Source organism: Salvelinus sp. IW2-2015, linkage group LG11, assembly GCF_002910315.2.
Source record: "Salvelinus sp. IW2-2015 linkage group LG11, ASM291031v2, whole genome shotgun sequence".
NCBI classification, from domain to species: Eukaryota; Metazoa; Chordata; class Actinopteri; order Salmoniformes; family Salmonidae; genus Salvelinus; species Salvelinus sp. IW2-2015.
In genome coordinates, this window is record NC_036851.1 from 27,733,308 (window position 1) to 27,748,516 (window position 15,209).

A 15,209-nucleotide genomic window follows, 5' to 3' on the forward strand; every position below is an offset into this window, starting at 1 on the left:
AATGCGATCTTCTCTGATCCGTGGGTGTATTTCTGATGCTCAAAGATTTTACGGAATAGAGATGGATAAAAGCTCAAATAGCGCTAGTAAGTCCCTGCTAAAGCCAGGGTGTGGGTTCATTCCCCACGGGGGACCAGGATGAATATGTATGAACTTTCCAATTTGTGAAGTCGCACTGGATAAGAGCGTCTGCTAAATGATGTAAATGTACATGTTTGTTTTCTACGTGTATACTCTGCAAGAGGTGATTGGGCTCCAGTTGCGTATTGTCAGAGGGACCATAACTTGAGAGTGTTTAATAGTGTCACGCCCTTGACTTTAGTTATATTTGGTTTCTTTATTATTTGGTTAGGTCAGGGTGTGACAAGGGTGTTTGTTTATTTTTGTATTGTCTATGGGTTTTGTCTTGTCTAGGGTTTTTGTATCTATGGGGATTTTGTATTGTCTAGGGGTAATTAGGTTGATGGTGCCTGGATGGGTTCCCAATCAGAGACAGCTGTTTATCATTGTCTCTGATTGGGGAGCCTATTTAGGTTGCCATTTTCCAAGTTGGTTTTGTGGGTAGTTGTCCTTGTTAGTTGCCTGGATGCACTATGTTGGCCGCACGTGTCGGTTTGATATTTATTGTTGGCGACATCGGTAATTAAGTATGTACGCTCAAAACGCTGCGCCTTGGTTCACGCCTTTAAACGGCCGTGACAAATAGTCACATGTATAGGTTGCAGTTGTGATTGCAGGTACAGTGAACATCTTAGGCTCCGAGCTTCAACATACAGAACTAAGTGAAATAATGAAATGGGTAATAAACAACAAATGTAAATAGAATATTACTATATACATCAGAGCAACTATAGCTGTATGAATAAATACATCTCCATTGGGTGGAGGCAGTAAAAGACTGTTGAGGGGGGAAATTACCATAGGGGAGCTGCATGACCATTGAGGGGGTTGGGACCAGTTAAATAAAAACAATACAAATTATTATAAAAAATCTAGAGTATATACACTACCGGCCAAAAGTTGTAGAACACCTACTCATTCAAGGTTTATTTTTTATTTTTTACTATTTTCTATATGTAGAATAAAAGTGAAGACATAAAACTATGAATAACACATATGGAATCATGTAGAAACCAAAAAAGTGTTAAACAAATAGATCCACTCCAATTCGCATACTGCCCCAACAGATCCACAGATGACGCAATCTCAATAGCACTCCACACTGCCCTTTCCCACCTGCACAAAATGAACACCTATGTGAGAATACTGTTCATTGACTACAGCTCAGCATTCAAGACCATAGTGTCCACAAGCTCATCACTAAGCTAAGGACCCTGGGACTAAATAACTCCCTCTGCAACTGGATCCTGGACTTCCTGATGGGCCGCCCCTAGGTTGTAAGGGCAGGCAACAACACATCTGCGGCGCTGATCCTCAACACGGGGCCACTCAGGCGTGAGTGCTTAGTCCCCTCATGTACTCCCTGTTCACCCATGACTGCGTGACCAAGCACGCCTCCAACACCATCATTGTGTTTGTTTGCTGAAGACACAACAGTGGTTGGTCTGATCAATGATGAGAAAGCCAATAGAGAGGAGGTCAGAGACCTGGTAGTGTGAAGAGGGTAAGACAATCCCTTTTCCCCCTCAGGAGAATGAAAAATAAATAAATATATATATATATATTTTATTTTATTTTTTATTGCAACAATAATAACAATATTACACATCAGAATAATTCAGGACATCATTAATATGTGACAAGGCATTGAGATATTAACAGACATTCAGAGACATTACTTCTAATAATTTTTCAACTTTTTAAGTTTCACAAGTTTGAGGGATTTACAAGACCTTTGTACCTCGTCGTCGTCGTCGTCCCCCCCATTGGCAAAATAGTGGAGAGCTCCCTTTACCTAATAAGGAAGAAATCACCAGCCACACACATTTTGCATTAATACGAATAATGAGACAAAATCACTCTCAATCAGTTTAACAATTTCTAGATTGATGAGGTTTCTCATATGAAGAATGAGAACACCAAAAAAATGGTCAGAATGTACTTTTACATAAACATTTTGAAACTGTAAAGGATATCATCAACATGTTCTCATCCTTGTAGATTGGGAAATTATGTAACCAAATAATGAAAATCACATATTTAACAATATGACACTTTTAAATAAATAAAACGAATGTATTCAATGTTCGTGTCTGCTAGATACAATCCAATACTTGTATAGAAACATCTTTGTCCAAATGATATAGGCTCCCCTATCAAGTCTTGTACATGGTGTGTTCCGGTTAGTGCATAGGGTTATGAAAAAGCCATGACAAGTGTACTACTTCCGTCTTCTCCCCCCCAGCGGATATAGAGAAATGGTAAGATCATTTATGTAGTTTACTATGAAAATAAAGACATTTCGACGTTATTTCAACATCAGTCATACGATGAGCAGTATATTGAATATGACATTATTCGTGGTTTACGCGAGGTCTGCGTTAATGCCTATGTTTATCGCTAGATTTGGTTTGGTAGCTAGTAAGCTAGTTAGCATCCCCACCCAAAATGTGAAATCATCTGTTTTTAGCTAGTGATGTAGCTCTAAGGTAAGTTTGGAAGCTAGTGCCAAATACTGTAATCTAAAGTATCCTTTCAAATGTATTCATAAATATAAACATAACTTAGCTAGTTACCCGAAAATGTATATGTAGTAGTGCATCAGGGAGGTCGCATCTGTTCTTGGATGTCACTATCAAGCGTGTAAATTTAAAAATGAATACCATGAGTAAATATCCCCATGCCCCATTGAAATGTATATACCGAACACTAGCTGGTAGAAGAGGGTAGTTTGCCATCTTGCTACCTATCTCGCAAGTAAGGCAGCCAGCCTAGGTATTTATACCTGTACGCTCTCGTTGGCTGGCCCTCGCTTCATACTCGTCGCCAAACCCACTTGCTCCAGGTCATCTACAAGACCCTGCTAGGTAAAGTCCCCCCTTAACTCAGTTCGCTGGTCACCATAGCAGCACCCACCTGTAGCACAGGCTCCAGCAGGTATATCTCTCTGGTCACCCCCAAAACCAATTCCTCCATTGGCTGCCTCTCCTTCCAGTTCTCTGCTGCCAATGACTGGAACAACTACAAAAATCTCTGAAACTGGAAACACTTATCTCTCTCACTAGCTTTTAGCACCAGCTGTAAGAGCAGCTCACAGATTACTGCACCTGTACATAGCCCATCTATAATTTAGCCCAAACAACTACCTCTTCCCCTACTGTATTTATTTTGCTCCTTTGCACCCCATTATTTCTACTTTACACATTCTTCCACTGCAAATCTACCATTCCAGTGTTTTACTTGCTATATTGTATTTACTTTGCCACCATGGCCTTTTTTTGCCTTTACCTCCCTTATCTCACCTCATTTGCTCACATTGTATATAGACTTATTTTTCTACTGTATTATTGACTGTATGTTTGTTTTATTCCATGTGTAACTCTGTGTTGTTGTATGTGTCGAACTGCTTTGCTTTATCTTGGCCAGGTCGCAATTGTAAATGAGAACTTGTTCCCAACTTGCCTACTTGGTTAAATAAAGGTGAAATAAATCAAATTTAAGACAGCAAATGTTGTTTTGCATTTGCTGTCATTTGTTCTCACCAGCTAGCTGGATCATTCCCACAATGCGGTGCCTTTTCTGGCCCCAGGAAATATCAGTTCTAATTTAGTGTAAAATATGGATTCCAAAAGGCTTTAAATATCCTTTTCCTTTAACACCAAAAAAATGGATCCTGAAAGGGAACTTTATGCATTTTAAACACTCCCCAGGTGTTATTTATCAACTTCCACGAGATATAAACCATAAAAATTTGAATCTGTCTTTTATAGTCCTAGTTAGTCTCTTTTTATATTAAAGTTTTTTTCATGATTATTTTATTTAAGAATTCCTGTGTCCCTGATTACTTTCCACCCTGTTTGTTGTAAATATCCATCTTAAGAAAACAACCCCTTCCTACAATGACACCACATTCAGGAAGTGTAATTTCTTTATATAAACACAGTTGTATCTATTTGTTCATGTTAGTCTGTATGTCACACTCATACATTTCCACCCTGTTAGGCTAAAAAAAATGTTTTTTAATTGAAAATGTTAATATGTTTGATAGAGAAGTTAAAATCCTGTTCAAGTTTTTACAATTATGCTAGCTTACTCAGAGCTATGGCAAATTTAGGCTCAACACTTCCACCCTGTTAGGATTATGCACCTAACAAACTGAAAAATGCACCCAAAAATGTTGTAAGTACCTGAGCTTGACCAATTTAGTTTCTGTCATGCGCTGTCCAGTCAAAGATGTCCATTTTCTRATAGAATAATAAAAAATGTGTGTATGTGTATATATATATATATATTTTTTTTTTCTCCAAGTTTAGTTGCAAATGGCACCGCATAGTAGGAATGACCCAGCTAAGTATGCACTAGCCACTGATCATGACTCTAGTTTCCATTACATTCCACATAAGTCATCTTCTGTACGGGGGTGTTTTGGTTAGAGCCCGGATGCTTGGTCTGAACTAGCCCAAAGGCCGGCAGATAGCGATATTGATCTGGTATTGAGGGTTTCATCTTACCATCCAAACGCGTTGTATGCAGCTGGCAATACACTCATATCCCCGTGGACTGGTTCGTACCAAAAACATTCTCCATCCAGGCTGTAAAGGCATCAATTTCATCGTTAACTAGATGTATTAATGGCGAGGGGGGGAGATGGTGAAAATATGTGTACTTTATGAAACAACACTTTTCCACCACCATGCTAATGCTACTTCTTGATGTTGCGCCCTTCATTCAGTTACGGGTAAACAGACTGCTGCAACCTGATTGGCTGAACGCGATACAAAACATCTTGAACATCATACCTAGGCATTAGCCTAGTTGAAAATGGTGTTTTGTAAAAGAAGTATGCATATTTTCCTTTATTTTTGCGTTTTTAAATCTAGTTAAGGAAAAATTGACACCTTTGCGCCCTGAATGGAGAATGTTTTAGGTACGAACCGGTCCATGGGAGCTGCCTACAGTACGTTTTGGATGGAAACTCCTCAATATCGCCGTCTGTCGGCCTTTGGGCTAGGTCTGAACATTAACCCCCATCACTTTGGAAGCATAAGGACCTAAACTTTCATATCAGCAGGAAATCATTTTCTAAAATCAGTTATATTGTTACACAGCTGTTGAAGTGCGTGTTTATGAAAAAGACAGACAGCCAACTACCTGTGCTAATTAGCTATCTGCGTCTCCTAACACCTGTGTGTAAATGGAAGCTAGACACCATAAACATGTTGTCACTGAAAAATACTGTCGACTGCAAATTTTAAAACGGTTTACAGTAAGTGTATATTTTGCATTTGTGAAATTATTTTGATATAAGAATTGATTCATGTTCCAGAGCTAATTCGCCTTTAAACAGAACATGTAAGGTCCTTGGACTATAAGAAGTAACATTAGGCTCCTTTAGTCCATTGTAGGACTAGCTATGCACCTGCATCTTGCCTGAATTATTTTTGCTTTGCAGTAAGTAGGTCCAGAGTCTAGATTTCCCTTCCTTATACTCCACACATATAGGGTTGCTATAACATACATGTCCACTGAAATATTTTCATCCTGAAAATGCATGTAGTGGCAGTGCATTCTACAGCTGTTAGGCCTGAGCCAATGTGTGCCCACTGTCCTTATCTATTATAGTCATTAGTCAATGTGAAACAGTGGTGGTGTACTTTTTAAAGTCGTACTTTTTAAAGTCACACTTCACCATACGAATGTAATGGTGCAATTGTTCAGACCATGAAAGGCTCCAGTGTGACTAGGCCTAAGCTATATTCTAGGGGTTTCAGTATGTACTCATGCGGTCAATATACTTCCTCTTTACATTTGAGGGACGCAGGGTGTATCATCTTAATGGTGATTTCACTAATGTTCAGCAGTCAACGATTTTGTATATATATATTTTTTGAATGGGGTTGATAGGCCTTTTTGAACTTTTACTGACTAATGTGTTGGTGAGTTTCTATGATAGTTAAATCAGTGTAAAATCTGCACTGCAGCCATGAGCTATTGCTATGCAATAAACATTATGCCAGGAGTTCTAGCTACAAGCCTAGGTCTGCATGCTTGACAGTACTTTTGCCTTCAGTTCGTAAGGTGGTGTCGGGATAAGGGCCATTTAGCTAATAGTTTGAGGAAAGTAGGGTGGCGTGAGGCGGTATTTTTTTTGGCAGGGGTAGAGGCTTCCTCTTCTAACGTTTCTTTCTCCACTCCCTTTCCTCTCAGACAGCGACTCTGCGCCCGTACCTCAACGCTGTGCGTGCCACGCTGCAGGCCGCCCTCTGTCTGGAGAACTTCTCCTCTCAGGTGGTGGAGCGCCACAACAAGCCAGAGGTGGAGGTCCGGTGAGTGTCTGTGTTTGTTCGTGTGTATGTGTGCGTGAGAGTGTGTTTGACCTTGCATGTGTATGCTATCCCCCTCAGGAGCAGTAAAGAGTTGCTGCTGCAGCCAGTCATCATCAGTCGTAATGACAAGGAGAAGGTTCTTATCGAGGGCTCCATCAACTCGGTCCGAGTCAGCATCGCTGTCAAGCAGGTCAGGGATATTATTTATTCCAATGTGCATAGTCTATAACCTGTCCTTTACAGGTGTAGTTGACGGGCTTGATTTTGGTGACTTTCATACTTTATTTAAACAATAAGGCCTGGTGGGGTGGAGATGGCCAATATACCACGGCTAAGGGCTGTTCTTATGCAAAACGCAACGCGGAGTGCCTGGATACAGCCCTTAGCCATGGTATGTAGGCCATATACCACAAAACCCTGAGGTACTTTATTGCTATTATAAAAGGGTTACTAATGTAGTTACAACAGTAAACAATACGTTTTGTGTCATACCTGTGGTATATTGTCTGATATACCACAGCTTTAAACCAAACTACCTGGTTTATAATTAAGCAATAAGGCACGAGGAGGTGTGGTACATGGCCAATATACCACGGCTAAGGACTGTTCTTAATCTAAAATCGATTTAAATAAATACACACTATACCCCATAATGACAAAGAAAAAACATTTAGAATGTTTAGAAATGTATTAAACAGAAATGCCTTATTTACGTAAGTATTCTGACCTTTTTTTGTAAGGGGTGGATTAGCTTAATATTGCGGAAAGAATGTTGCTTCCATCAATGTTGCTTCCATCAATGTAATTGTCTGCATCATTTCCAATCCCCCATATTTTTTTGGTAAATATATATATCCATACACGCATGCATATACATACACATACCTATATAGACATACTTTTAAAAAGAATATACCTTTATTATTATTCCCCGCAAACCCTACCACCGATCACCCAATTGGAGTAAACTAATAAACACTTCTTCTTTTACCTTCAATTTATACATCTTATACACATTTTACAGACAGTCTACTTTACAATAGTTTTCTCTTATTTGTTCTTAGTCCTTTCTCTATTTCTGATGTCCATCCAGTTTGATTTCTATTTGTAACTGTGCTATTTCACAAAAGTTCCGAACCTATATACATTTTACAGATCCCGTATGTTTTACATTGTTTATCTTGTTATTAGTCCCACCCTTCAGCTCCATTCAACCCCTCCCATCTATCTCTCAACATCATCCATTTCGGATTTCTATTTGCCATATATTTTTCAACTGTGCTGTGATGCTTCACAAAAKAATTGAACCTTCCTATTCTCATAGCTTCTACAGATTGTAAATTWAAAATATTTTTATTTGCTAAAATAATTATTATATTATTGATTGATTGACTATGGCTTTTCAAATCACCCAGTATTGCTATCTGTAGCGTTAGTTCTAGGCAAATATTGCAATTCTTCAGCCATTCCTGGACCTGTGACCAAAAACAAGCTACATATGGACAATACCAAAATAAATGATCTAATGACTCTGCCTCCTCACAGCAGAATCTGTAGAGCAGGGAAGATTGTATCCCCCATATATATAACATTCTATTAGTTGCAAGAATTTTGTATAGTAATTTAAATTGAAAAATTCGAAGTTTTGAATCCGGCGTTGTTTTGCGTATCAATTCATAAACCATGTGCCATGGAAAATGGGTACATCGCAAATCTCTTCCCAACTATTTTGCAATTTATATGGCACAGCTGTCAGTTTTTTTTGGTCCTTAAATTAAATTGGTATATATTTTTATTTATCACACTTTTCTTTAACCATTTATGTTCTTTAATACAGGGCCGACATACAAGTTCCTTACTTTTTCCCCTTCTACTTGCCTCTTCCATTTTTGTGGTAATGCTGAAATTAATTGGTTGTAATTTTGGGTAGAGCAGACATTTCCATATGTCTGTGTTAGCTGCATGTGTGACAACTCCACCAGTCCTATTTATATCATTCACTAAAATTATACCTTTTTTTTTTTTTTTTGATAAATACATTTTTTTTTAAAATCAATTAGTATATTTGAAATTAACCACAATATTGGTTGTACTATTTGTTCCGTCCTTTCAGGTGGATTCAACTGAAATTGCAACCAACTTTCTAAGGCTTGTTTAAAAAAAATAAAGATATTTTGGAGATTATTTCCTTTTCAAACAACCGAAAATGAGCAGGTGTAATCTGAATAAAGGGAAAAAGGCCCTTCTAGAACATAGGATGAGACATTCGTACCAATTTACTTGAACCAGTTTGGATTTAAGTATAACTTTTGTATGACTGATGCCTTTAGTGAGAGGTCTAATGCTTTAATATTTAATAATTTTTGCCCTCCGAATTCATATTCGTTATATAAATAGGCCCTTTTAATTTTGTCTGGCTTGCCATTCCAAATAAAATTGAATATTTTTTGTTTATATAATTTATAAAGCAGGTCACTAGGTGTAGGCAAAACCATAAGCAAATAGGTAAACTGTGATATGACTAAAGAGTTAATCAGGGTGATTTTTCCACAAATAGACAGGTATTTTCCTTTCCATGGTAGCAAGATCTTATCTATTTTTGCTAACTTTCTATAAAAATTTATTGGAGTGAGATCATTTCTTTCTTTTGGGATTTGTATACCGAGTATGTCCACATCTCCGTCAGACCATTTAATTGGTAAACTACATGGTAATGTAAAATGTGAATTTTTTAAATCATAATTTGGTTTTAATCCAGAGAGGATAGCAAAAGTATCTAGATCCTCTGAGGCCGTGGAGACTCTAATTGTGGTTTTAAAAGAAAACATGAATCATCAGCGTACAATGACACCTTAGTTTTTAAGCCACGGATTTCTAATCCCTTAATATTATTGTTTGATCTAATCTTAACAGCTAACATTTCGATGGCAATAATAAATAGATATGCCGATAGTGGACAACCTTGTTTTACTCCTCTAGATAGTTTAAAACTTTCTGAGATGTAGCCATTATTTACTATTTTACACCTAGTGTTACTATACATAACTTTAACCCATTTTATAAGAGATTCCCCAAAATTGAAATATTCTAGGCATTTATATGTAAACTCCAGTCGTACTTTATCAAAAGCCTTTTCAAAATCAGCTATGAAAACCAGGCCTGGTGTCCCCGATATTTCATAGTATTCTATTGTTTCCAGTACTTGTCTTATATTATCTCCAATGTATCGTCCATGTAAAAAAAAAACCTGTCTGATTAGGATGAATAATATCTTACAATACTTTTTWAATTCTATGCGCCAAGCATTTTGCTAGGATTTTTGCATCACAACACTGAAGTGTAAAAGGTCTCCAATTTTTTTAAATGGACTGGATCTTTATATATACCACTTGGGTCCTGTTTCAGTAATAATGATATCAGACCTTGTTGCGTGTCTGATAATCTACCATTTATATAGGAGTGGTTAAAACAAGCTAATAAAAGGTTTGTATACTTCCACTGGTATGCCATCCAGCCCTGGAGTTTTCCCATCCTTAAAGGCCCCAATTGCATCAAGCAGTTCCTCCTCTAATTCAGACCTTTTGCTATGAGACTTGAAACTGAGCTCTGGTGCATCCTGTTTCCATTGATCATCCCTGAGATGTTTCTATAACTTGATTGGAGGCCAGCTGTGGTAAATTCAATTGATTGGACATGATTTGGAAAGGCACACACCTGTCTACATAAGGTCAACTGTGGGACAGTGCATGTCAGAGCAGAAACCAAGCCATGAGGTCGAAGGAATTGTCCGTAGAGGCCCGCTTGGAATTTGCCATAAGGCACCTAAAGACTCACAGACCATGAGAAACAAGACTCTCTGGTCTGATGAAACCAAGATTGAACTCTTTAGCCTAAATTCCAAGTGTTACGTCTGTAGGAAACCTGCCACCATCCATATGGTGAAGCATGGTGGTGGCAGGATTATGCTGTGGGATGTTTTTCAGCAGCAGGGACTTGGAGACTAGTCAAGATTGTGGCAAAGATGAACGGAGCAAAGTACAGAGAGAACCTTAATGCCTGGTGCAAAGGTTCACCTTCCAACCATAAGCACACAGCCAAGACAACGCAGGAGTGGCTTTGGGACAAGTCTCAATGTCCTTGAGTGGCCCAGCCAGAGCCTGGACTTGAACCCAATCAAACATCTCAGGAGAGACCTGAAAAAAAGCTGTGCAGCAACGCTCCCCATCCAACCTGACAGAGCTTGAGAGGATCTGCAGAGAAGAATGGAAGAAACTCCCCAAGTACAGGTGTGCCCTTGTAGACTCAAGGCTGTAATCACTGCCAATGGTGCTTCAACAAAGTACTGAGTAAAGGGTCTGAATACTTAAGTAAATGTGATATTTCAGTTTTATTATTTTATTAGAAAAAATGTCAACCTGTTTTTGCTTTGTCATTATGGGATGTTGTGTGTAGATTGGGGGGGGATTTAATCAATTATAGAATGAGGCTGTAACCTAACAAAATGTGGAAAAAGTCAAGGGGTCTGAATACTTTCTGAAGGTACGTTGGCCATATACCGCAAACCCCCGAGGTAACTTATTTCTATTTTAAATGGGTTATAAATGTAATGTCATACCCGTGGTATACGGTCTGATATACCACGGCTGTCAGCCAATCAACATTCAGGGCTCGAACCACCCAGTTCACAATAATATTTTGGAAATGCCTTTTTGTATTGTCGTTACCCAAACAGAAGTGCATAGATGGAAGCGCTGCTGTACCTTTAAAAAAAATGTATTTTAAAATGTCTCTTTTCTTTCTCTGTTCCGTGAGGCTGTGTTGGTTTGTCAAAGACATGAAATTTACTACTGTGATTAGTTTTTTTTTTTACAACCTGGTGACAATTGGTGGCTATTAGAGCTGCTGTCCTGTGATTGGTGGGTGCTGAGTCTGACTGGTGTGTCACTGCAGGCGGATGAGATTGAGAAGATCCTTTGCCATAAATTCATGCGCTTCATGATGATGAGAGCTGAGAACTTCTTCATCCTGAGGAGGAAACCGGTGGAGGTGAGAGGACTGGTGGTACAACCAACATCTCACACGACTTGGAATTCTGTTTTCTTAGAACACAAATTGTCTTTTTTTTCACTCAGACAATTTTCTGTAAGAATTGGGATTTATTACCCCCCCTTTTCTCTCCTTCATTTGTCCGCAGGGTTATGACATCAGTTTCCTCATCACCAACTTCCACACGGAGCAGATGTACAAGCACAAGCTGGTGGACTTCGTCATCCACTTCATGGAGGAGATCGACAAGGAGATCAGCGAGATGAAGTTGTCTGTCAACGCCAGGGCCCGTATCGTCGCAGAGGAGTTCCTAAAAAATGTGAGTGTCTTCATGTCTGTCAGTCTTCTCACCTAGAAGTTGAAGTTTTATCTGACATCCATGTTTTTGACTTGCGCAGTTCTAAGAAAATTCCCAAACATTCCTTACGCTGATCACGACCGTCATCATGGTTTCTGAGGGGTCCGCATCACAGGACGGAGAGAGGGAGGGGCAAACATTGTGACCAGTCATTCGCAATGGAAAAAAGTAAAGATGCATCAGACCAATGGGGTGTTGCCCTACATCATTGAGGTATCCCTGTGCTCAGAAATATTGATGTTTGTACATAATTAATATTCACAGCCTCGTTTAATTTCTGCCTTTTAGAACAAAGCATTAAATCAGGGTGGGTCCTTAAAATAAAATCCTAATCAATATTAATGAGCACAGGGAAATGCATGGAGATTTCTGATAATTGAAAAACTTTTTTTTTTATATATATATATATAAATATTATATTCACAATGTTTTGCTAAGTTTTTGTTACGACACCTGTTTCTTGTCTTAATACACACAGAGCAGACCCTATCATTGATGGAAATGATTGTGATAAGTGCTGGCAGTGATTAATAAATCCCTTTATTGTTTTTTTGCTGTGTTATTTTACCATAATAGTGTATTGCTTGGACCTGTTTATCTTTATGATGAGAAATTTGACATTGCATTCATTAATCAAACTATTTACATACTATAGAAATTTGGGTAAATTTGTGGATGAAATGTCAGCTAGCTTGTTGGGACCTGTCAGATGAAATGTTTGTTTCTACGTAACATGCCATAGTAGATATATTACAACTGTATGATGCATGCGAATGGCACCTTGTTAGCTACTACATCATGAATACCATAAATATCCTCAACTATCTAGTCGGCTTTGGTTTGAATTCATATCGTTATTTTATATGGCTGTTGGTAGACCATGGCATTTGCAACGCCAGTATAGGGTAACCCTGGGAATCAAACCCACTATGTAAAATGTATGCACGCTTAACTTTAAGTCATTACTAGCAGTAAATCATTGGACATTAAGGTAACACTATTTGGATAGTCAATCTGTAGACGCTCTACAGAGTAACATTTAACTATCTAACCCTAGCTCTAGGGCTAGGTTTAGAATTATGGTTAAAGGTAACCTTGGCAAGCAGTTTCTTATCAAAAGTTTTGATAGTATGACAGATGGAAAATCTGGACTATACAAATAAAGTGTGACTGAAATTAATAATTAGGCTACCAACATTCTCAACAACTGCGTGGCCATGCACTCTCCAACTCAATCATCAAGTTTGCAGATGAGAGAACAGTAGTGGGCTTGATCACCAACAACGACGAGACAGCCTACAGGGAGGTGGTGACAGGAAAACCACCTCGCTCAACGTCAACAAAGATGATCGTGGACTTCAGGAAACTGCAGAGGGAGCACCCCCCCCCCCCAGCCACATCGAAGGGACATCAGTGGAGATGGTGGAAAGCTTCAAGTTCCTTGGCGTACACATCACAGACAAACTGAAATGGTACACTCACACAGACAGTGTTGTGACGGCACAACAGCGCCTCTTCAACCTTAGGAGGCTGAAGAAATTTCGCTTTCACCCAAAAACCTGACAAACTTCTACAGATGCGCAATCGAGAGCATCCTGTCGGGCTGTATCACAGTCTGGTACRGCAACTGTACCGCCCTCAACCGCAAGGCTCTCCGGAGGGTGGTGCGGTCTGCACAACACATCACCGGGGGCAAACTACCTGCCCTCCATGACACCTACAGCACCTGATGTCACAAAGGCCAAAAGATCAACCACCTGAGCCACTGCCTGTTCACCACGCTATCATCCAGAAGGCGAGGTCAGTTCAGGTGCAACAAAGCTGGGACGGAGAGACTGAAAAACAGCTTCTATCTCAAGGCCATCAGACTGTTAAATACTGTAGCGACCCGCACAGACAGCGGTGGGTTGTGTTGTACTTATCAGTGTTGGCGGGATCAGACATGCCAATCGACATGCCAATCAACCTGCTATCTGCCAATCACGGGAATGCCTGGAATGTTCTGATGCCGGGCATCCTGGTGGTTGGCGGAGTGGTGTGGAGGGGGGTTGGGCAGGGGGATGGAGCATTGGAAGTTAAGACCAGGTTCAGCCATTGTTCTTTCTCTTACGTCTGGCCTTCACAAGAGAAGGTCACGGTTGGCTTGTGGGGTATCTTTCATTTATTTGGCGTGTGCTACGGCCCAAACAGTAGCCTGTGTAAAGTTGGGTTAATAAACCGTCAATTCGTGAACTCAATGCTCTGTCTGGACAATTGTTCCTTTATGATCAAGTCAGGTCATTACAATACTGTTAAATCACTAGCACATTAGAGGCTGCTGCCCTATATACATAGACTTGGAATCACTGGCCACTTTAATAATGTTTAATTACTCATCTCACATGTATATACTGTATTCTATCCTATTCTACTGTATCTAAGCCACTCTGACATTGCTCGCCCAATATATATTCTTAATTCCATTCCTATTTTATATTTATGTCTATTGCTGTGAAATTGTTAGATATTACTGCACTGTTAGAGCTAAAAACACAAGCATTTCGCTACACCCGCAATAACATCTGCTAAACATGTATGTGACAAAGAAAATGTGATTTTATTTTAAATAAGACATCCTGCTTCTGTTGCCTGTTTGATTAATCGCCTACTGATTCCGTGAGCAGCAAGCTTCATGCAACGGCATAATGTCGGATAAAGCAATTTCACAGATTCGGCTGTTTTTAATCTTTGCTATGCTTATAATTAAGGCTTTACTTTTTTTCTCTCATTAGAACAGACTGGTATTACTAATTTATTTACTGTTTACACTGTTCCAAACAGGCAGAAAAATAATGTTAATCTAACAGCACCTGTTTGTGACAGACAATATGCATGCAGCTCTCACTCCTATACCCTCCTTTTTCTTGATCTCCTTGTAATTATTATAATAAGTAATGTCATTATCATTAGTAGGCTTTGTATAGTAAGTAGTCTTGTATAACTACCATCGAGCTGTAGGCCTAAGAGCGCGTCCTGTTTAGTCTTACCATAACTTACTTAGGCCTATATTTCAATATATACGCTACTGTATAAATCATTCATCCATTTGTTCATGCTATCACACAGAATAAAACATTCATGCTTTGAAATGCAATTAAGCATTTTAGTTTAAAATTAAATAAAAGGGAGCTTTGAATAATTAGCCTAAACAATAAATAAACTGCAATTCACGAAAGCATGCAACTGTTTTGAGTCTGCTGTAATAAAGGCTTTATATATTCCAAGTATAGATTTACTGTTTACACTTCTAAATGGTCAGAAAAAATTATATTGCAGTCAGCAACTGTTTAGCACACAATAATCACAAAACGCTTGATCCT

The 15,209-nt window shown here is 39.0% G+C and overlaps 1 protein-coding gene across 1 annotated transcript; it reads left to right on the plus strand.

Moving 5' to 3' along the window:
- The first annotated feature begins 2,306 nt into the window (after nt 1–2,306).
- On the plus strand, nt 2,307–12,398 carry arpc4 (actin related protein 2/3 complex, subunit 4). The gene is made up of 6 exons (XM_023996632.3): nt 2,307–2,381; nt 6,328–6,446; nt 6,525–6,636; nt 11,397–11,492; nt 11,641–11,811; nt 11,891–12,398. The coding sequence occupies exons 1-6, from the start codon at nt 2,379–2,381 to the stop codon at nt 11,894–11,896; spliced, it is 507 nt and encodes a 168-aa protein (XP_023852400.1). The 5' UTR covers nt 2,307–2,378; the 3' UTR covers nt 11,897–12,398.
- The last annotated feature ends 2,811 nt before the right edge of the window (nt 12,399–15,209 follow it).